The sequence below is a fragment of the Ahaetulla prasina genome, chromosome 4 (assembly GCF_028640845.1).
Source record: "Ahaetulla prasina isolate Xishuangbanna chromosome 4, ASM2864084v1, whole genome shotgun sequence".
In the NCBI taxonomy this organism is placed as follows: Eukaryota; Metazoa; Chordata; class Lepidosauria; order Squamata; family Colubridae; genus Ahaetulla; species Ahaetulla prasina.
In genome coordinates this window covers 66,853,608-66,877,515 of record NC_080542.1, presented here as the reverse complement: position 1 = coordinate 66,877,515, position 23,908 = coordinate 66,853,608, and the positions used below count along the sequence as shown (strand labels likewise).

The 23,908-nt window shown below is 38.7% G+C and overlaps 1 protein-coding gene across 1 annotated transcript in view; it reads left to right on the top strand.

Annotated features, from left to right (window-relative positions):
- The first annotated feature begins 1,050 nt into the window (after positions 1 to 1,050).
- The window catches only part of HECW1 (HECT, C2 and WW domain containing E3 ubiquitin protein ligase 1), a 249,520-nt gene continuing 226,662 nt past the window's right edge, over positions 1,051 to 23,908 (top strand). Inside the window, exon 1 of the mRNA XM_058183258.1 lies at positions 1,051 to 1,293. Coding sequence (XP_058039241.1) covers positions 1,264 to 1,293 — 30 coding nt within the window. The 5' untranslated portion in view covers positions 1,051 to 1,263. The remainder of the gene's footprint in view (positions 1,294 to 23,908) is intronic.

The window sequence follows — 23,908 nt, the reverse complement described above, 5'->3', positions numbered from 1 at the left end:
GATTGTTTTAATTGATGTATTGCTATTTTAACTTGTGAGACAACCTAAGTCACCTAAGTGAGATGACCAACTATATAAACTAATTGAAATAAATACTGTTGCCTCATTCTGCCATAAATTTGGTGTACATTCCTTTTTAGTAGCTTTATATAAATTTAGCTGTTCCCAATATAATCAATAGTACTTAGTTAACTTAGTACTTAGTTAACAGCATCTTCCCAGAAAAGAAAAAGATTCTCAGTAGAAAACAAATCCAAAAATAAAATCTAAATGCTTCAGATCTTGGTTGCAATATCAGGATGATTATTAGACAAGAGCAATCAGACAATTTACATTCTTTGTCTCAGATTATTCCAAACCAGATATATTATGCCAGCTTCAGATGGTCTAATCTAAATTAAGTCACCTGCTTCCAGAGACTAGGCACTGTTGAATCCTATGAAAAGCGTTTATATTGAATGCATCCGACAGAAGTCCCATCACCGGTCATTTGAATGTCTGCCCAATATTTGTTTTGATGAAGAAAGATTTGGCAGCAGAAAGTGTATAAATGATACAACAATATACCACCATTCTTTTTTTAAAAATCAAATTAAGCATTGCAAAAAACTGCCCTAATCACTTTCCACGCGTTTCTCCCCAATTTAGCCCCCCCCCTCCAAACAATGCTGACTTTTCAGCTAGCCTTGGCCGACAGCATCCATGCCCCTGAAAATAATGCGTCGTCTTCGAAGGCCCCAAGAATTATTGGCAGTCGCGTCTGCCGTTCTCCTGTCTCCGAAGAACACGCATCAGCAAGTCGCCGACGCGCTGAGGATCACCCGGGGGTGCGAAGAAGGAGGACCTGCCAGGGGAGACCCGCTGGCGCAATCAAGCGCGCTTCGTGGTTGGCTATTTCAGCAGGGTCCTCAGAGCGGGGAAGGGCGGAGCTGAGCGAGCCGGGCTGGCGGCGATACGATCGGAGGAGGCGTATTACGCGCCAGCGCCACTTCTGCTGCTGTTGTTGCGGGTCCTTGGAGTCTAGTGGTGCTTGAATGAATGGACTGTCGCACGTATCTTTTCTCTCTCGCATCGTTCCAGTTTCGAAAGAGGCGGCGGCGGCGGTGCTGCTAGAGCAAGGCTGTTGGGGAATCCGGAAAGGCCAGGCGATCTAAGATTGCACCAGAGAGTTTAGCAAGTAAGGCATCCAGCCATGAGCCGCATGTGTGGGATCTAAAGCCTGTTCTTTTTGTCACCGCTCCCCATTGCTCCCATTGAAAGAGCATGCTCTGCACTCAGCCCGGCTTTCTCCAGGTAAGACATGACCAGAGTTGTCCCGCTTTGCCTCGGTTAGTTGGTTGGTCCTTCCCAGTGGTAAAAGTACTGTTACTTTCAGTCGCCTTGGCTCACCTTGGCCAGCATCCCTCCATTCGTGCTCTTAGGAGTGGAACCGCTCCTTCTGCCTGGCTCACAGTATAGTAAAATGTTCCTGCTGTCTCCCTTCCCCACCCCCGCCTCGAAATCTGGAAAGGGTGTTATTGTGGCTTTGGGTTCCTACTCTGCAGCATTTTCCTCGTCGATTCGTGCCAGACTCTTGTGTTGTTGCGGGATTGGATTCGGACATGTTCAGGGAGTTACCAAATGCATTCTAATAGAAAGCCGCTATTAGGAGGAGGGAAATGTCCGGATATATTTTCTGTATTAAGTGCCTATTCCAGGAAAGAACCAAAATGAGATCTCTTTTGTAGCTTATCACACAAAGGATGGTAGTAATAGGCAAGGAACTATCAGGTATTATCAAGTCATAAAACATCATGTAAAGCTTTATTAATTGTTTCTTTATTTAAAGGGAGGGAGAATGTGGATGAGTGTGAAATGCCAGCAAATCTGTCATTTTTGTTTTTGTTTTTATTCACCTGCTGGCATCTGATTGAAAATGTCAGGGAGTGGGAAGAAGGTAGCAGGAGGAGTCTGTTTATGTGTGTACAATACACCATTTATTTTTTGAGTGTCTCCAAACTATGCCACCCCTTATTTTCCTGATTCTAAAGGGAATATGCATATGCAAGAATACCTTTATGTTGCTGCAAGATTGGAGAAAGGAGTTGGGCACTTTTGGAATTCAATTGTTCAATTTCAATTCTAACTATTAATAAGAAAACATGAGAAGCCCATTACTAGTCGTATATCACATAAATCTGACAATGTTGATATAATCTAGTTATCAGATGTCTGTAACTGATATTTTTTTAACAGCCTTTGACTGGATGTCAATGCAGCAAATTCTTATATATGAGTTTTTGTTTATCTCCTCCTCACCCCATCTTGTTTCATGATGATGAGTGGGTATTTCATTGACTTAGTTAAGTACTTCTGGTTTGTTTTCATATGTAATTTAAAATTAAGATCAATGGTGCTATCACAAAAATGCAGATTTTTTAATTTTTGTTTTATAAATTTTTTCTTAGCTGTCAGCAGACATAGAAGTAGAGAGGTAGAGCTCACTGGATTTCACTAGTATATGTTCTTCAAATGAAAATGAACATTGTTTGGCCTGGTTTGTCCTGTTTACATTCATTATTTTTAGAACTGCAGTGGCACCCCTGTTATGCTGCACACAGCAGAAGAGGAGCGAGCTGTCTTACAGCAGCCAGTCAGGCTGGGAAGAACTCTTCTCCTGGCTGATTTTACTAATTTGTCTGCATTTTTAATTTACCATCTGATTCAGTGGGATACATCCCTGGACTGCAGAGAGCAGCATTTAAGGGATAGACGAACTACTGCTTGGTCAGTGCAAAATAGCAGGTGGTCAGTTGTTCCCTTGTAAAGCCAGGAACATATGAGGATTTTAGGTATTACTATAACTCATTTTAGCTGGGGGATTCATTTGAAAATTTAGATTTTCCACCAACAAGGTATTATAATTTTCCTGCTGTGTGACTATCTTTTGTGGAGCAATGAAGAATACTATAGTATAGTTGTTGAATGGAGTGTATGCTTGTCTATCTCTTCTAAAATATACAATTGTTTTAAATAGTATGACGTTATTTTTATTACTAATATGAGTGACATCTTATTCAGCTATGATGCATTTTAAATAAAATCTTTCTAATACTTTGAAAAGACATTAGAAAGCAGACTCAGATGACTAAAAATATATTTTATCGCTTTGCTTTTATTTTTTATATTCTATTTTTGTAATTGAGTATTGTGAGTGAGATTATTTATTTTTTATTATTATTATTATTTATTGAATTTTTATACCGCCCTTCTCCCGAAGGACTCAGGGCGGTGTACAGCCGGAGATAAAATACAAAATATGTACAATTAAAACAAATTAAAACATATCAAAATTACAAAAACGGCTAATAATTAAAATTAAATTTAAAATATTTAAGAATATTAATAAAACCCCAATTTAAAATCAAACTACTATGCCAGTCCCGCTAGAATAAATAAGTATGTTTTTAGCTCACGACGGAAGGTCCGAAGATCAGGCACTTGATGTAGGCCAGGGGGGAGTTCATTCCAGAGCGTCGATGCTCCCACAGAGAAGGCCCTACCCCTGGGGGCCGCCAGCCGACACTGTTTGGCGGACAGCACCCTGAGGAGACCCTCTCTATGAGAGCGTACGGGTCGGTGGGAGGCATAGGGTAGCAGCAGGCGGTCTCGCAAGTACCCGGGTCCTAAGCCATGGAGCGCTTTAAAGGTAGTAACCAAAATCTTGAAGCGCACCGAAGACCACAGGAAGCCAGTGCAGACTACGGAGCAGTGGTGTTACGTGGGAGCCACGGCGGCTCCCATTACTACTCACGCCGCATTCTGGACTAACTGCAGCCTCGGGTGCACCTCAAAACAGCCCCATGTAGAGAGCATTGCAGTAATCCAACCGAGACGTAACCAGAGCGTGAGTGACTGTGCATAAGGCATCCCGGTCAAGGAAGGGACGCAACTGGCGGACCAAGCGAACTTGGTAAAAGGCCCTCCTGGAGACGGCTGCCAGATGTTCATCAAAGGACAGCCGTCCATCCAAGTTGCGAACCACCTCCTTTGGGGCCACTAACTCGCCCCCAACAGTCAGCGGATGCAGCTGACTGTACCGGGGTGCCGGCATCCACAGCCACTCCGTCTTGGAGGGATTGAGCTTGAGTCTGTTTCTCCCCATCCAGACCCGTACAGCTTCCAGGCACCGGGACAGCACTTCGACCGCTTCGTTGGGGTGGTCCGGGGTGGAAAAGTACAGCTGAGTATCATCAGCGTACAGATGATAACTCACCCCGAAACCACTGATGACCTCACCCAGCGGCTTCATATAGATGTTGAACAGGGTAGGCGAGAGAATCGACCCCTGAGGCACCCCACAAGTGAGGCGCCTTGCGGACGACCTCTGCCCCCTGTCAACACCGTCTGCGACCGGTCAGAGAGATAGGAGGAGAACCACCGATAAACGGTGCCTCCCACTTCCAATCCCTCCAACCGGTGCAGCAAGATACCATGGTCGATGGTATCAAAACCGCTGAGAGATCTAATAGGACCAAGGCAGAGGAACAACCCCTGTCCCTGGCCCTCCAGAGGTCATCCACCAACGCGACCAAAGCCGTCTCCGTGCTGTAACCGGGTCGGAAGCCGGACTGGAACGGGTCTAGATAGACAGTTTTATTATAAGCTAATTGTTGCAGACTGATGTTAATTAGACATTGAAATTTAGCCAATGAAATCCTATGTTTTCTAACTTTAGAAATATATTATTTTGTAGTTATTTAGAATAGAGAACCATAGAGACGGCCTTGGAAGAACTATACAACTTCAGTTAGAATAGCAGTATTTTATTGCAGACAGGAAGAAGAAACCATTAGAAGAAACTCAAACTAGTTCCACCTTCATTGTCTAGAATATCACAGGGAAAATGCATTCAGGCTTTCAAGATTCTGTTACAGTACCCTCTTTCAGTAAAACAAAATTTCAGTCAAATTTATGGGATATGTTTCCTGACCTGGCCTATCCTAAAAGATTGAAAAATAGTTTCTATCTAGAAATGTTCAAATGTAATACAAAAGGCAATGCATTCTTTTTTGAATGAGTATATACCGTGTTTCTCCAAAAAGACGACCTACCTTGAAAAGAAGCATTTTAAAATTAAGCCCCACCCACAAAATTAGCCCTAATTAAGACCCCGCCCATCCCGGGGTGTAGGGGGTGGGGCGAGGCATACAAGTAAAAAATAAGCTAGGGTGGAGATGGTGTGTAGCTGCCCTACTTACCAGGCCTCACACACTCCGAACCTGCCCCACCTTCTTCTGCGGCGGCTTCTTCTGTGGCTGCTTGCCGCCACTCATATGCATTGCCCTGGCCTCCGTTTTGCCTTCAGATGCTTGCCGGAAGTAATCTGCAGCCAATAACAGAGCTCTGGATCGATAATAGAGCTCCGAATCGATCCGGAGCTCTATTATCGGCTGCAGAGGGCTTTCTGTTATCAGCTGCAAATACTTTCTGGCAGGCATCTGAAGGCGAAATGGAGGCCAGGGCAATGCATGCAAGTGGCGGCAGGTGGCCGCAGAAGAAATAGGCCAGCAGAGGGTTCCTGCTGGGTGGGGCTGGCAGTACCATTACCGTGAGGTGAGTCAATAATTAGAACCCTCCAAAAAGAAGGTCTAGTCGGTTTTGGGGGGAGGGTGTCAAAAGAAAATAAGACCTGTCCTTCTTTTTGGAGAAACATGATAGTTATAATTAATTTGTATTAATGATGTGTAATTGTAAATACTGAAATCATTTAGATATTATATGCATTTTCTTTACCTCATTAGTTTGCTATGGATTTCTAAGCAGCTGATGAATAATTTCATTCCATTTAGAAGGGTTATGTCCATCACAGTCATGTGCCATGACAGTCGTAAAATTGCAAATTTTTTATGGCAGTCATTAAGTAAATGCAATAATAATAATGCGACTGCCACAGACATTAAGTGAATACTATGGTCATTAAACAAACCAATGGTTTGCTATGGATGCTGTTTTTGCTGAAATTTGGATATAAATGCTGGTTTTCTGCAAAATCATTATAAAATGTGTTCATGTGACTGTGGGATACTGCAGGCAGACATAAATGTGGCCTGGATGTTGACCACCCAAAGTTCAGTCATGTGATTGCAGATGTTACCCAATCATCAGAACTTTGAATTCAGGTCTTAAGTAGCCCTAAGGTAGGTTTGTTCTAACTTGGAAGGGTTGCTAGGTATTGATCATAAGTCAGGAACTACCTATATATGCTTGGGTGACTTTCAACAACAGTTCAACCACAAAACAGTAAATCTATCCTATAAGACAAAAATTCCCTGGCACTTCCAACAAACTATTCACAGGCTCACATCTCATTTTAGTCAGACTAAGGAGAGGCTGTCCCACAAATAGCCTGACCCTACGCACCTTGAATTATATGCGTAAAAAACTGAAGCTGGTGCAGCTCACACAACAGAAGTCATTAAACAAGGGCTATAATAGTCCCCAACAATGAGAACTTTTCCATTCTGGGTCACAATATAACTTCCAAGTGATCTTTAAGGGTAGTTTGATGTAGAGCATTTTGCAATAGTCCAACTGAGAAGTGCATGTGAACCAGTCTTCCCTATCCAGGAAAGGGTGCCATTGAGATAAAATAGGAATTTGTGGAAAGGCCCTCTGGCTATAGCTGACACCTGCTCTTCTAACAGGAACTTGGAATCCAGGAGGATCTCCATATTGTGGACCAGTTTTGCTTTTGCTTTGTCTTGGACACCAGAATGCGTCATGAATGATGCCAGTGCTCCTGCATTTCTTCATTCTGAAATACATCCTTTATTAAAAATGAACTGCAGGTCAGAAGTTTTAAAGTAGCAAATAATGCACCCTGGTTGCTGCATTATGTTTAATCTACTAACTGAATCAGTCTTGCTTTTTTTCATTGTATGATAACATCCAAATGTCAAATGGCTCCATCTATTCACCTTCTCAACTACTGGCTTAAGTTGAGGAAACTTGGAATCCATCAACAACTGAAGATCAGTGTTCCCTAATCAGATGAGTTGGATTTGTATCTGTTATTAGCAGTTAGGATTTATTGTACTAATGTGAATTGAAATCCAGCATACAACAAAGGCAAATATTTCAGAAAGACTTAACTATACCATGAATATCATAATGTTTATATGACTGATTTGTGAAAGGAGGTGCTTTAGAAAGCTCTATCAGTCAATCATTGATTATGTATTATCAAGTTGTTTTCAACTCCAAGTGACTTGATCTTCTTCATGGCAATCTACCTGTTCTCTCTAGTCTCCTAATGGTGCACTCATTGCCACTATAACTAAGTCCATCGACCTTTGCTGCTAATCATCTTCTTCCCTTTCCTTCTACTTTTCCCAGAATGATGGTCTTTTCCAGAGCATCACATAATATAGATATCACTAAGATGCCCCTGCAAATTGTGGGGATGTCTGATGTTTATTGGCTGCTATTCCCTAATGACTCTCAAATTAGAATAAAGAGAACATTTTTTCTCAGTTCTGTTATTAGGAAATGGACTCTAGAACAGGGATTTTCAATTTGTTTTCAGGCTGTGGAATTTGGTAACTAAAAAAAACAAAAACCCCAAATGCAAATAAAGTTCTAGTGATAAAAAAAATTGGCTACATTCACCAGAACTTTTTTCCCTTAGTCTCTCCTATAATTCCTCCAAGCTATTCTGTTTTCTTTCCTCCTGCTAATGTCAGTTAAATAGGTAGTTGATAGAGAGATTTGCTTATACAAAGATATCAGGAATATTAGAGGTAGTCTTTGACTTACAACCATTTGTTTCAAATTTGTTCAGAGTTACAACAGTGTTGAAAAAGGTAATTTATGACTGGTTTTCACACTTATGACAGTTGCAGCAGCCTATGGTCTCTTGATCAAAATTCAGGTACTTTGCCTAGAATCTATTTATGACAGTTGTGTTGTCCCTGGTTCATGCGATCACCATTTGTAACCTTCCCAGCTGGCTTCCAACAAGCAAAGCCAATAGGAGAAGTCAGATTCGCTTAAGACTACATGATTCATTTAACAGTTGCAGAGATACACTTAACAATTGTAGCAAAAAAAATTGTAAAATGGGGCACAATTCATTTAACAATTGCTTTATTCATCTTGGGCAGGGGAACTTGAATATGAAGGAAACACAACAGGATGGTTATGCTTTCAGAAAAGCTTTTTCAAATAATCTGCTTTCTAGCAAATGAAGTGGGCTGGTTATGCAGTATCAAGCTTAGAAACTATACCAAATAAAAAATCTCTGGCATCTGCTAGTAAAAGTATGAACAAATGGTAAAAATATATCTAAAGCAAAATACCAAACTGTATGACTTTTCAAGACAAATTCCCTTGTGTGTCCAATCACACTTGGCCAATAAAATTCTATTCTATTCTATTCTATTAAAGCAGATCCTCAAATCAAATAAGTTCCTACTTTGAATTATCAAATCATCATCAAGCTTAATCTTTAATTTGTAGTTCCATATAAGGAAAATGCTATGGATGGGAGTTAGTGTCATGATGACCAGGACCTTGACTTTGACTGACTTTAGTTGCCAATGAATCAGTAACTTATTAAACTCTGTGCTTATCAGAGCTTTTTTAGAGTAATAATGCTAGCTTTGCTTTGTTTTTTCAGATCTCAAGTTCTTTAATGTTGCCAGCTAACAGCCTTAACCGTTTTATGCTAATTTGTGTTTAAAGTTATAAGGGTCACTTCAATTTCCAATATTCTCAAGATGGATACACCCCTGCCCTTACCCTTGAATTCTAAACAATTGGTGAAGTACTAGGTCTCTTTGATTACAACCAAATAGGTAGAAGCTAATATATATAGACATTGGGAATGTAGCTGCTCTGCCAGCCAATAATACAAACAATCAATGTACATTCTTTTGTTAAATGAAATAAATATATATCTTCTCAACTGAGACATGAATTTTGCTCATATACAAAAATAAATTATCCCATTCCTCCTTTGTTGATGGTAAAAATTTTAATTAAAAAAAAATTAACATTATTATCCTGTTCAGAGGATGTGGAATATGAAGAAAACTTTTTGAAATAATTTTACTGGAAGTACTATTAAAGTATCTCAATTTCTTCAAATATGTATTACAGTGAGATAAAGGTCAAGAGACTATTAATTTACATTGGAATATAAAATAACTTCTTTGCTAATAATATACATTTGCATTCCTGTTGAAACAATGTAAAACAATTTCTTGAGGCAATCATTTAATAATGAGTTTTATTTTTGAAATAATGCAAGAACTACAAAACTCAATGCCTCATGTTTCAAAGTGAAACACTCTGATGGCAGGAGCCATTTCCTTTTATACCAGGGTTATCAAACTTGCATCGTCACATTGTTGTCACATGAAGTATCGTGACTCTCCCCTTCACTAAAATGGGGTGGGTGTGGCCAGCACCTGACACATTTGACTTGTGGGCCGTGAGTTTGACATCCCTGCCTTATACAGTTTGTGGATGTAAGATCAATTTATAAACTCATGGCACGTGTGACCACCTTGCAGCAATTATGGGGTCAAAAATATGGGTTATTTATGCTTCTGAAAACAAAATACCCTGCAATTTAGATCAGGGGTCCCCAACCTTTTGAACCTTAGGGACCACCAAGTTCATAATTTTAAATCCCACAGACTACTAATATGAATCCAGCGCTCTGCTTGCTGAAGTGCCTGGACTCCCAGTGATGGGATGGGGTCTTTCATGCACTCTTCCTCCTCTCTCTTTCTCCCCCCTCTCTCTCCCCTCTCTTTCCCACTCTTTGTCTCTCATTCTCTCCCCCCTCTCTCTCCCCCTCATTCTCTCTCATTCTTTCTCTCTCTCTGTCCCCCTCTTTCTTTCTCTCTCTCTGTTCTACTCTTTCTCTCTCATTCTCTCTTTCTCTCTCCCACTCACTCACTCTCTCCCTTCCACTCTTTCTCTCTCATTCTCTCTTTCTCTCTCATTCTCTGTCTCTCATTCTGGTTCTCTCATTCTGATTCTCTCTCTCTCTCTGATTCTCTCTGATTCTCTTTCTCTCTCATTCTTTCTGATTCTCTGTCTCTGTCTCTCATGCTCTCATTCTGATTCTCTCTGATTCTCTCTCTCTCCCCCCCACTCTTTCTGTCTCATTCTCTCTCTCTCATCTCTCTTTTTCTCTCTCCCTCTCTCTCCCACTCTTTCTCATTCTCTCTTTCCCCCCTCTCCCACTCATTCTCTCTCATTCTCTCTCTCTTTCTCCCCTCTCTCTCCCTCTCTTTCCCACTCTTTGTCTCTCATTCTCTCCCCTCTCTCTCCCCTCATTCTCTCTCATTCTTTCTCTCTCTCTGTCCCCCTCTTTCTTTCTCTCTCTCTGTTCTACTCTTTCTCTCTCATTCTCTCTTTCTCTCTCCCACTCACTCACTCTCTCCCTTCCACTCTTTCTCTCTCATTCTCTCTTTCTCTCTCATTCTGATTCTCTCTGATTCTCTTTCATTCTCTCTGATTCTCATTCTCTCTCTCTCTCTGATTCTCTCTGATTCTCTTTCTCTCTCATTCTTTCTGATTCTCTGTCTCTGTCTCTCATGCTCTCATTCTGATTCTCTCTGATTCTCTCTCTCTCTCCCCCACTCTTTCTGTCTCATTCTCTCTCTCTCATCTCTCTTTTTCTCTCCCTCTCTCCCACTCTTTCTCATTCTCTCTTTCCCCTCTCCCACTCATTCTCTCTCATTCTCTCTTTCTCTTTCCCCCTCTCTCTCCCACTCATTCTCTCTCTCTCCCACTCTTTCTTTCTCATATTCTCTTTCTCTCCCCCTCTCTCTCATCTCTCTTCCTCTCATTCTTTCTTTCTCATTCTGATTCTTTCATTCTGGTTTTCTCTCTCATTCTCTCTCTGATTCTCTGTCTCTTTTGCTGTCTCATTTTCTCATTCTGATTCTTTCTCATTCTCTCTCTCACTCTCTGATTCTCTCTGATTCTCTGTCTCTGTCTCTCATTCTCTCTCATTCTGATTTTCTCTCTCTCTGATTCTCTCTGATTCTCTCTTATACTCTTTCTCTGTCTCTCATGGTCTGTCATTTTGATTCTCTCTGATTCTCTCTCTCCCACTCTTTTTCCTTCATTCTCTCTCCCCCCCCACACTCACTCTCTCTCATTCTGATTCTCTCTCTGTCTCTTTCTCTCTCTATCATTCTCTCTTTCATTCTGTCTCTTTTTCTGTATTTCATTTTGTGCGGCATCAGCATTGCACCTCAGTATGCACCAACTGATGGAGCAAAGCAGTCCTTGTCTCCTGCCACTTGGGACTCAGAGCTGTAAATGGTGTCTGGTCAGGGGAGCAGCCGGATTTTGTTTTCCATTGCAAATGCCAGACTGGCCCCCTGCAAGTTCTCGTCTCTTGAGGAGCCCGGCTGAAGTTTCCCACGCTACTTCAGCAAGTGCTCCTTGAGAGATGAAAGCTTGCAAGGGGGTGATCTGATTTTGCATTGGAGAGCAAAATCCGGCTGCTCCCTGGACCAGTCGCCATTTACAGCTCTGACTCCCAAGTGGCAGGAGATGAGGGCTGCTTTGCACCACCAGCTAGGCAAATATACTGAGGTGGAATGCTGATGCTGCACAAGTGCAAGTAGTGCTTCGCTCCCACAGCTTCCAGCCATCGCAATCGCTGCTTTAGCCTGCTTGCGCCGCAGCCCCTCCACCAGGGTGCACCGGCAAAAATACAAAGATTTCTCCGTGGATCACCAAAATTTTCTTTTGGACCACCACTGGTCCGCAGACAACCAGTTGGTGATCGCTGGTTTAGATCATGACTGCATTAATTTGTACATTTAAGGAATGAAATTAATGAAAAATAGGCAGGGAACTGCCTCATATTGTTGAATTACTTCTGATAAGCTTCTGGAAGCACTGTTGGATAAACAAATGGTAAGTTCTTTCTGTGGTTTATCATAGAACTCAAACCCAAGTTGCAGCTTGAGTGTGGTCTGTACCTTGGAAAAAAGGAAGCGAAGGGGAATTAATGTATGGTCTTCTAAATAGGCTGATGATGTATATTCTTCTACCCTTTGGTTGCCATATCCAAGTAGTATTTTAAAGCTAGCATCACATAGGCAAAGAAATCCGAAGAATATTAATTGTTAAGGATAAGCAAAACTGAACTGTGAATGTGATATTCTAGAGAGAACCAGAACATTCCTTTTCTTCTCCAAATAGTGTCAAACTAAGTTCATAAAGTGCTGGCTTTCCCCCAGATCCTAATTCTATACTAAGCTTTGTTTCTGCAGCTGCAAATAATTTTTTTAGAGAATTGAATTACTTTTTTTAATTAACTACTTTTAAAGAATTCTTTAAACTCATTAAAATTTACCAATTAAGTAACTATTTTGAAAGAGAATCATTTATCATTTATCAGCTAAACTAAGGCATGTGTAGAATAAGTAGAAACTAACATATACAGATAGTGGGAATGCATCCCTGAATTCTTTCGTTAAATGAAATAAATATATATTTCCTCAACTGAGACATGAATTTTGGTCACATACAAAAACAAATTACCCACTCCTCCTTTGCTGGTGTAGAGAGTAAGGACAATGACTTTGATGAAGACATGCAGGAGCTGTTGTTTAGGCAAAAGAGAGAAAATTATTTTTTAAGTTTAGAGTGCCCAAATCACATTTAAGTAGTGATTCAGGCATATGCCCCCCTAATTTACTGAATGATAAGGTGGGGGCCAGGGTGCAGTACATTCAGGCTAGCATGATTTGTTTATTGTAGCCAATTTAAAGCAGTTTTAACCTTACTGTGGAGTTAATTTCCTGGTTTGCCTTACCTGGTGGATTGATAACCGGAGATACAAATTTGTTTGCTTAAAAGCAAAGAGGAGGATTTGGGTCAGGATTGAAGCAAAAATTCATTGAAGATTGTGAAGTGGTGCTGGAAAAAGCCCAGAACTACCTTTATTTCACGCAGCCTCTGATTATAGTTTGGAATCTTCAGAATCTAGAGAACTCCAGATAATTTGCTATACAAACATTTGTATTATAGCAGAAATAGATAGTATGTCTAGTTGGGAATTTCTATTATGTTATTTATTTCTATTTTTTCAGCAATTCTTAGACTTGCTGCTTATAGCTGTATAAGTTATGAAACTGAATAATTAACTTCAATTTATCTATACAAGTAGCCTTTGTATAGGAACCACAATTAGAACAAGCAACTCAGTTAAGTGAAACAGTTGCTAAATTAATTTGTCATCCTGCAAAGTAATTCAACTAGATTACTGTCAGCAGGTTAAAACTCTGACATAATTGAATCCTGCCAGGGATAAGAAAGTCTGTCTGTTCTTGGAAGTGCTAGACTTACCAACCAGTTGTGTCCATGCTTATAGTTTCCGAGTGATCAGAACACTAAAACTTCCACTTCAGGAGGGGAATTTGATGGTCATTTTTTCTTGTCATGCCCACTTGATGTCCTAGAAAAGTAAGTGAAAAGTAAGATTTTAAAAAATACTTTGAATTCAGAGGTGATAGATTTAAATATAGAGAGAGATTTTTTTTGTTCCAGTATTCCCCCCCCCCCCAAATTTTAGCTGTTTACTGGATAAATTAGAAGCTCTGTCCTTATTCTCAAGGAGGAAGATATCTCAAGCTTTCTTGTGGAAAAATCCTTGGAAATATTCCACTGAAATTCTTTCAGTTGAAATTCTTACAGTTCATGTCCCCTACCTCTTCCTTCTCCCACTATTATTTTTACCTTGTTCTGTCAGAAAGTGAAGCACCATCAGACATTTCTTCATTATAATGAATCAAACAGTAGATTCATGAAAGCTTATCAAATAATACATTTTAAATTCATATAAACTAAAAGTCCATTGGAGAAAATGCATGCCTGCAAAATACAGAAGCACTATTTAGGACATTTAGTAATAATTATATATATATATATATATATATATATATATATATATATATATATATATATATATATATATATATATATATATATATATATATATATATTTGTTTTCTGAGGTTTTCACGGGTGTTTGTATATAGGTCTTTGGTTGTTATATATATATATATATATATATATATATATATATATATATATATATATGCATGCCACTTAATGAGAAGGAAGGACTCACTGGAGAAGAGCCTAATGCTGGGAAAGATTGAGGGCAAAAGAAGAACGGGACGACAAAGAACGAGGTGGCTGGATGGAGTCACTGAAGCAGTAGGCATGAGTTTAAATGGACTCGAGAGGATGGTAGAGGACAGGAAGGCCTGGAGGAATGTTGTCCATGGGGTCGCGATGGGTCAGACACGACTTCGCAACTAACAACAACAACAACAACAAATATATATTTTAGTGAGTGCATTTTTCTATTGTTAAGTGTTCTAGACTTTTTTGTAATTTAGCTACAGTTGATGAAACTTTACAACTTGGAAAGTTCTATGAATGAAGATTTTTTTTAAAAAAAGTTGATAGCTTATAGTTTGCATTAAAGCAGGTAGCTCTAAGCAGATGAATCTTATCTTTATAGACAAATTACTAGTTCAGAGTAAAAGTGTAATTTGCTCTGGTTGATCATGAACTGAAGAGGCCCATTTTGGAGAGATTTAGACCAGTGATGAAATTAAGAAATTTCCCTACTGGTTCTGTGGGCATGGCTTGGTGGGCATGTGACTGGGAAAACCAACTATCACATTTTACACAGAAATAACCTAAAAGCTACCCAACTGACTCACACACAATGCAAAAGTAGCTGGATTTCACACAAAATGGCCCCTGCAACAAGCAGGAACCTCACAGAGTCACAGAAAACTCAAAAACAAACTAACACACTATACAAAAATACTGTTTGGGCAATAGGTAGTAAAAAAGGCTTTAAAAATTAAAAAAGACGTTCCGATGATGGCGCAGCACAGCTGATTGTCACAGCTGATTATTTTTTTACTTTTTTTAAAGCATTTTTTAACTACCTATTGCCTGAACTGGTAGTAAAAAATGCTAAAAAAAAGCAAAAAAAAAAGTTCCGATGATCAGCTATGCCGCGCAATTGTCGGAACTTTTTTTTTTACTTTTTAAAGTATTTTTTACTACCAGTTCAGGCAAACTGCCCCAAACTCCACTAAAGCTGGTTGAGCTTCTCTCAGAGGTTTGAAATAATTTCAATACTTTGAAGAATTGAAAGGATGCAGACAGCTTGCTTTGTTTTTGCATAAGTTATCTGAAAAAATGTAAATACTCAGCATGGTGAAAGGCCAAAAATACATTAAGCTCTTGGTTCCAATCAATCTTGACATAACAAACCAGAGTATTATTTGGATGAACAGTGACAAAATATGTCAAAACTGTGTTACTCTTTACTATTGCGCTGTTTTGTTTCACTGGCTTAAGGCTTTTGTTTCACTGGCTTTTATGCTAAAATATATAAATTTCTTAAGATCTTATTCTTAAGCATCTTATTTTGTCATTCACATTTTTCTGTATTTACTTGTAGGAAAAAGGAAAGGAACTGTTTTTAAGTGCATGAAATAAAGCAGAGTTCAGATACTATTTTTATATTATTTTGGGATTTTTTAAAAAAGAATCCTATTAAATTTGCAGTTAAATCTGAATGTTTCTGTTTAGGAATAGCAAAGCCTGTATTGTAAAATAATCTTATTTTTATTACCAAGCTTGATCAAAGTGAGTAACTACTTTTAGTAACAAAATATTATTCTTGCTCTTTGACCACCTTCTGGAAAATTATGTCACACTTGAAAATAGTTAGTCAATGACTTGTTTGATCTTCTGTTTTCCGTTTTCCTCTTTGAATGTGAATTCACATATTCAGCTTGTCTGGTAGTGATTATAACAGCATTTCAAGTTGCTTTCTTATATACTGAGAGATTAAGTTCTCCTTATTACTGTAATAGAGCTTAACAGATACATTGATATCTCATAGAATATGGTACAATGAATCATCTCAGACTCATTTATGACTTTGCAAGTTCCCATGTTACCTTTCCAAATCAAGGTTAAGTTTTTGACAGGGTTGTGTTTTGTGCATTAGAAGGAAAATTATATTTCCATCTAATCCTATCCTGTCTTGACAGAATGAACAGCAGGTTTTCTAATACCTAAACAAAAGAAAGTATTTTGCAACCCTCAAATATATTCTTGTCACCATCCATAAGTGACTGTGGCATAGAATAAAAAATGGGAAATTTGGATGGACATAAAATTTTGAATAAATGAATTCAGTTGCCTAAAATATGTCCATTTCTATATTTTGCTATTAAGCTAAGGAATGAAAAAGAAGTTTATCTCCTTTTTTCTTTTTCTAATACCAATATCAAGTGCCACAAATATGGGAGAGTTGGTAGGGGAAAAAAAGAAACAAAAATTAATCATGCAATTTTACCTTATATTAAAACCTGGAGGAAAGGTAGTTTTAAACAAGAAACCTATGAAACAGCAGGAGACCTGAACTGGAGAATACCTTGGCTGAATTTATAATTAGGGTTGACTAGCTGAAATAATTATTCTTTTCTCCGTCCCATCCCTATTAAGGAATAGTTGGATTATTTCTGAGTACAATTATAAATCCTAATTGGATCTGTTACACTTCCAATTAAACTACTGGAAGCAAAAAAGAAGTCTCATCCTTCAACTGTCCTGTGATTGCCCTCCACAGCATCTTTTGAGTCTCTTACTCTGTTTTTTCTAAGGTAATAGCAGTACATGTTTCCTTTCCTTCCACTCTGTGGTTACTGTGGTAGGTAGCAAACTTCTGTTCATCTTTGATAAGTAGGCGAATTGTACAGCAACTACATAAGTGATAGATAAAGATATATACAGTAGATAGTCCTCACTTGATGACCATAATCAGGCCTGGAATTTTGATTGTAAGTCAGGTAGTTATTATGCAGTAATGACAGGCTGTAAAGGAAGGCGGAGTTCTCTCATTCCTATTTGAAAGAAATAGATTTCTTTCACCTCTTCTTTTGTTTTAAAGAGAATATTGGAGATTTTAATTTTAATCTGTGAGGTCTTTCTACCTGAAATTGAGGGGAGATCTGCTGTTTAGGTGCCACATGAGGACTGGATCACTTTCCTGAGGGCTGCAATTCTAGTCTTCCTGATGGAAAATTCTGTATATAGAAATAAAAAAGGGCAGCACAATGTACCATTCATTTAGCACCCCCCCCCAAAAAAGGGTGGGGGGATTCTCCACTGTGAAGCTATAATGGCATCCCATTGTTCTGTTCCAGATCACGCATGCACAGGAAGAATTTAAGAACTTTACTTAAATACAACAAGTCTTTAATGTCATTCTCCAAGTCCTCTTTACAATAAACTTGGTTGCACACAGTTCCCCCACAGTCTCAATAAAGCAAAGTCAAATCCAGCACAAAGTCAACAAACCTAATACAAAATACGAAGTCCAAAGACATGAAATTCAAATGCAAGGTACGAGTCCAGAATCCCCTCACAAGTTCAGAGTGCAAGCACAGGGTCAAGAAGCATGATCCTGGAATCAGTGAAGCCAGAACATATACACAGCAGGAAATTGAATGATTGTTTCCAGAGTTGTGCTTCTCCACCTGTTGGGTCAAGTAGCTGCAAGCTGATGTAACTCATTAGGAGGAGTGAGACTGCTTCCTCATTAGTATCCTTGCTGACCTCTGTTGTGCCTTCCTCCGTTCAATCCTGTGCATCCTGGATCTGTAGAAGAGGCAATTCTTCCTCATCCTCACTGACCTTCTGCAGCTGCGTTTCTTCTCCATCCTGTGCTTCTAACTTGGTCCCTGAGGCTCCAGCTGCAACTGCACCTTTCCCTTTTCTTCTCCAGCCAAGCATTTGTCTGGTTGCTCCTCTGGCAACCCTCCCAATGCTCCCAGTCTTCATTCTTCCTCCGGCCCCTTCACTTCTTTCTTGGGAAGTGGAGCATCTGGTCCCTCCACTCCTGGCCTCAACATCTTCCTGATGCTCCTCCTCATTCCCCTCGAAAGTCCCGGGAACTGGCTTTTCCTCATCATCCAATCTGTCATCTGGGACAACCAACACACACACACACTCTACTAGTCTTGCCTTCAAGAATAATTGTAATCATATGTGTTATGTTTTGATAATTATGCAACCTGCTCACTCCCCTGCCACTGATGCTATTACTAATCTTCTATATCAGTTATTTTCAAGCATCATATCTGTTTTTAGTCTTACACAAGGTCTGCTCTAGTTGGAATTATGTTTTGCTTGCCAGATTTTAACAAAACGACTCTGGAATTGGTGAGTATGGCCTAATTGTATCATAATGATCTCTAAACTATCAATCTTTTTGCCTAATTATGTACTGTTTTTTAAATGGCAGGAATCTTGGATTTATTATATTATGATAATCTCTCATATAAATGTACATTTTGGAGGGAGGTCTTTAAAATATTGTATAAATTGCATCCATGAAATTAGCATTCATGCATTTCCTTTTTCTTAGTCCGATACGGACATAAACAATAAGTTAAATATACCAGTCTCAATTAATATTTATTTTTTCTCCAAATCCTAAATTCTTACTAAGCTTCAGTATGTTATAGGTAACTTTTATCTGTTCCTTAGATTGTCTGAGGCACCTAAGCAGTTTTCTTTAGGCCCCAGCTGTACAATTTACAGCTGTGTAAATTTTTTCAAAATAAAATAGGATAGGATTTATAAAGACTGGCATGCCAGTCTTAATTTAAGTTTATCTGATTAGAGACTTAGAGGCATCAACCACTAAATATTATGATTAAAAAAACTGAAATAAGTGTTCATATATCGCAATGTTGCTTTATAAATATTGTCTGCAACTGTCTAGATTGGGGAATTGTGTCATCGTGGCATACTTTTTGTCACATGTTTTTTTGCAGATGCACATGTTTTTTTGCAGATTCCAGGTGTCTGGAATTGTAGACAAAAAATATTCCTTTGAAATCCTGAACTCAGTCTAGATATAGATGCATTGATACATCCTGGAAAGTCATAATATGGTTTGCTTTGTTTTATCCTATTGTGAATTCAAAATAACGATGATAGCAAAGTGCTACAAAGTTGTTATTCTTGTAAAACGCAAGTATATACCCAGACCATGATTCTTCCTTTTACTGTCTTTTTCTTCTGTTTCTCCTTTTTCCCCCCTTGCTACCTTCTTTTTTTCTTTATCCTTCAAAAACTATAATGGAAGGAAAGATGAAACAGTTGTATTTGCTTTTTGATTAATAAATTGTCTAGAAACATCTTGAAATCTTATTAAGTGCATTGTTCTCAAGTGAACTTTATCATTAAAGAGACTACGATAAAGCTTCTGAGATGATCATTTTACCATCGTAGCGGTTCATAAGATCAAGTCTTCCATTGAGTTGGTTCCTATAGTTTAAAATCAGTCAGCAGTTCAAAAGTTAATTCCCCAGCTGATCTTTATCTGTAGCCTTGTAGTTCCTCAGTAGAATTTTGAACCCTGGCCAACATTCTTTTCATAACTCTATGAGGAAGATATTTTTCACAAAAATGTGAAAAACATTTTTAAAATAATTACATATAAGTAAACTGTCTCAAATACCATTTTCTATCCCACTTTCTAACTCTGAGCCTTAGCCTGCTATGAGCAAAAAGAAATGGGAGTGATTCCTTAGTTATCCACTACATTGATCACTTCACTGCTTTAGTAGCTAATCACGATGTTAAAAACTATGAATATTAAAGATAATAGTATCATATGCTATAAGATCTAATTAAATATCCAAACTAACAAGTCAAGACTGCACAATGTAAGTTGATTTTTTTTTTTTTACAATCAAGACCTGGTACAACCTTTATTGAAAATTGTCTTAAGATTTTTCTTCTTCCCAGCCTGAACATTTGTTTGCTTCTTGGAAAGAATAAAATGTAAAAGAACAGATAATGTATTGTTTCTCCCTGATTATTTTGGATTTATTACTAGCATTCTGTTGAAGTTTAGTTCTTAACATTTTCTTTCAACAGTGACATATAATTCTCTGTTCTAAAGATGGGCATGATAAAGAAAACCACTGTAGATAATTATAAAATTTACAGTTATCTTCAATATGGATTATTACAAATGCAATAATTTCTGGGTTATAGAATTTCTGTTATATCCTATACCACATTAAATTTTTTGCTAGAATAAGATACCATAACCTTCATAGTACAGTAACAAGTAGAGGAAGAACTGCAGTGGTTTTTAATAATTATACCAAACCAGATTTAATAATTAATTTTTCTAAAAAAAAGTTCTAGTTAACAACTGTTAAAACACCCATGAATTTCGATTTTGAATAGGTTAGATTAGATAAAAGACAGGTTTGAATGCCAGACAAAATAGAAACAGATATAGAATTGAAAAAAGAAGGACTGGAAATAACAGAATTAAGAATACTGGTTTTATTTTTACCTGAAAGGATCTGGTAAGGAGGATCTGTTGTGCTGGATTATGGTTTCTTCTAATGTTAGAAACAAAGCCAAAAAGAATATTTCAATTTCAATTTCAAATTTCAAATCTTTATTGTCAGTGCACAACATATGTACAATGAGATTGGTGAGGTCCCTCAGTGTACCTCACACACACAATACAACTCACGGTGAAGGCAGAAAACCCCTAACCCAATAAATCATATTAACAAAACATCCAATCCTAGTGCACCAGTGTGAACATGTTACACATTGTGCCGGCCCTGCAAGTCCATCGTATTACGTAGTTATGATGTTATTTCGCATTCAGGAGTCTGGCAGCCCACAGATAAAAAATGTGTCATATTTATTTAATAGGAGGATGAAGGTTCCCTTCCTAAGTAAATGGGGTATATATACTATACATGGAACGTATAGATGACAAAGAAATGGGTGTATTTAATAAATTACCTTTAATCTGGCTATTAACCTAGTGCTGTGACGGCTAAGTATGATCAATGTACTGATTTATTAGATGGAAGAATTTTTTGAAGTAGTTATAACTGCAGTTCATAAGATTAAGTAACAGTGGAATGGCTGGGCATTACATAGAGTAGTTATTGCCATTGTCATTGCTATTCTTATTCTTTTGTTCTTTGGGAGAGATCATATTCAGAGTCAGCTTTCCTTTATTAAATATAGCATATAAGATTCCAGCCCAAAACAGAGTTCTTCTTTAACATTATTTTATATGCTAAAGTAATAGCTTTACTATAATTGGCTAACCCCTTTAGATGTATTTATATGCAAATTGGAACTAGATTCCTTCTGCATTTGCATTTTTCTGTCTCATGTATTTGTAGCATAGTAGCTAGGTTTTTAAAAAAAAAACCTTTTATCCCTTCCACTTTAATTTCTGTAGAAAGAATTGCTGTACATCTTATATAGTGTTTTCTGTCCTTGATATATCATTCTATGATCTGGAGAAAATAATACGTTACAAGACCAATTTAGGTAGGTAGCCTGGGTTTCACTGAGTTGTAGTGATAGTGATATCAGCAATATAGACTACCATTAATCCGGTTCTTGGGGAGAAGCATGGATTTTCTGGAAAAATTTAGATTAAAATATTTTTGTGCCAAAGTGTATGATTCAAATGTTTTAATAATTTTATGCAAGTGAAAAATCAAGTACAGGTAGTCCTCCAGTTACGAATGTAAAGGAACCTGCCATTACATTCATAACCTGAGGATTCATAGGAGTGAATTGCATAACTTGACCGTGATCACTCCCTGCTCTATTCATGCATTCACTAATTGAATGTGCGGGTCGTTAAATACCCATGAGATATCTCGGGGGGGGGGGAAGGCCATGGGGGGGAAGGCTAGTGATGGATCAGGCCACCTGCTTAAGACCACCCAATGCCTCCTCCGATCCACTGAAATACCTCATGCTCCCCACAGTTGCTTCCCCATCCATCCTGCCATCTTGTGGGCCTCTATGGAGACTCACTTACTTTTTGAAGATCTAGCTGTCTCCTCTCCAGGCTCTCTGTTTCTTTACCTGCTCCTGGTGAGCGGGGAGAGTAGAGGGAGAACAGGACAAGCACATCCTACTTGGCTTCTCCAGTTCACTGAGGCTGCCTGCCACTTCAGGCAGCCTCTGTCACTTCAGGCAGCCTCAGTGAGTCTCCTCCAAAGACTTCCAGTTGTGCATCAAAGCGCCCCATCGGTGCGCAAACACTTTTCGCTTGGAGACAGGAAACTTTACTTGCACATTGATGGGACACTTTAAGATGACAAAATCACATTGCCTCAAAGCACTCTATCTGTGCTCAAACACTTTTTGCCCAAAGACCGGAAACTTCATTTGCATGCCAATGGGACGCTTTGAGGTGGCAAAATTGTTCCCCCTCAAAAGTGCCCCATTAGCTCGCATACAGTTTTCACCCAGACTGGAAGCTTCTCGGGGCCATGATCTCGTGTGACTTCAGGCACCCATCTGCTTTTGCAAAGAATGGATACCCTGTGAGATTAGAGTACCCAAAAGTTTCCAGTGTGCGCACAAAAAGTATTTGCACGCCAACAGGAGGATAGAAGCAATGCAATTTCACTCTCCCAAAGCCTCCCATCAGCATGCAAACACTTTCCGCGCCAAGACTGGAAGTCTTTGGAGGAAGTGGCAAGCAGCTCAGTGCGTCAGTGAAGCCAAGCAAAGAGCGCTTGTCCTGTTCTCTCTTTCTCTACTTGCTCACTGGGACCAGGCAAAGGAACAACAGGCTGGAGAGGAGACAGCCTACCCATGGAGACCCAGCTGGGAGACATAGGGAGTAGGCAGAGCAAATGTTGCAGTGCCTCTACAGTCATTCCTAAGGGTGAACAATTGCAACATTCGTAACCTCAGGAATGTGTTGTAAAAACTTGGGAGGGGGGATGTTATGTCACAACTTGGAAAGGTCGCTAAGTAAACTGTCGTACATTAGTGATTACCTACAGAATGTCACAGAAGGTGTGGTCACTTTTGTTGTCAGCAGTTTAGACATTAATGGCTGTGTATTGTGTTATTTTGAGGAGACAGCACATTTACACTGTTATACAAGCTGTATACTCACCACTTTACATTGTAACCAAGTGTCATTTCTTCAGTGTTTTCACATGAAAAGATATACTTAAATATTTACAAAATGTGAGGGGATGTACTCACTTCTGTGACATACTATATATAAATCAGGTCATTTGAATTGAAAGGCCTTTTTAATTACTTCCAATTCAATGGAATGTATATTTATGGAAAAAGATTTTGTAAATAGGCATGGGACTTGGTTTATTAGGATGATTCTCTAAAAATAGGATACAATTTGATGTTGATGGGTGAAAAAAGCTGGCAAAACAAAAATTGAGTTTGAAGATAGGTCAGATCAAGTCAGAGGCCGCAGGGATAAAATCCAGAAAAATTGCTGCAATGCATCTCTTTGAGAGAAGCAGTTCAGGCAGCAACTCAGGATGTTGCTGGCCAATTCACTCTTTCATAATATGTCCAAATTTCAGCTTAAAAAGCCAGAGAAACACACTAACAAGTTAATATTAACTTTCTTCAGAGTGAGTTGGCAATATATTCCTGGAATTATTAGATCTTGGTGACATGATAAATGTTAATTCAGGTTCATTTTGTCCTGATGACAGGACAGTAAATAACTATGAAATAAACATAACCCAGATATGCAGTATTTGAGTTATGTTAACTTATATTGAGGGTTTATAAATATATGGTGGGCTTTGAGATTGGCATTATTTCCATCTTGCCACAACTTTCTTGGTCTTTGACTTGTTCTGAACTTGCTCACTCTTCCCTCGTAAATTTGTTTTGCAGTTTGATTCTCATGAATTCAGTGAAGGCCTGGCTCTTCACCCAGACCGTTGATGAGGACAATAAGAATGAAACCACTTACTTCATCACATTGCCATTCTTT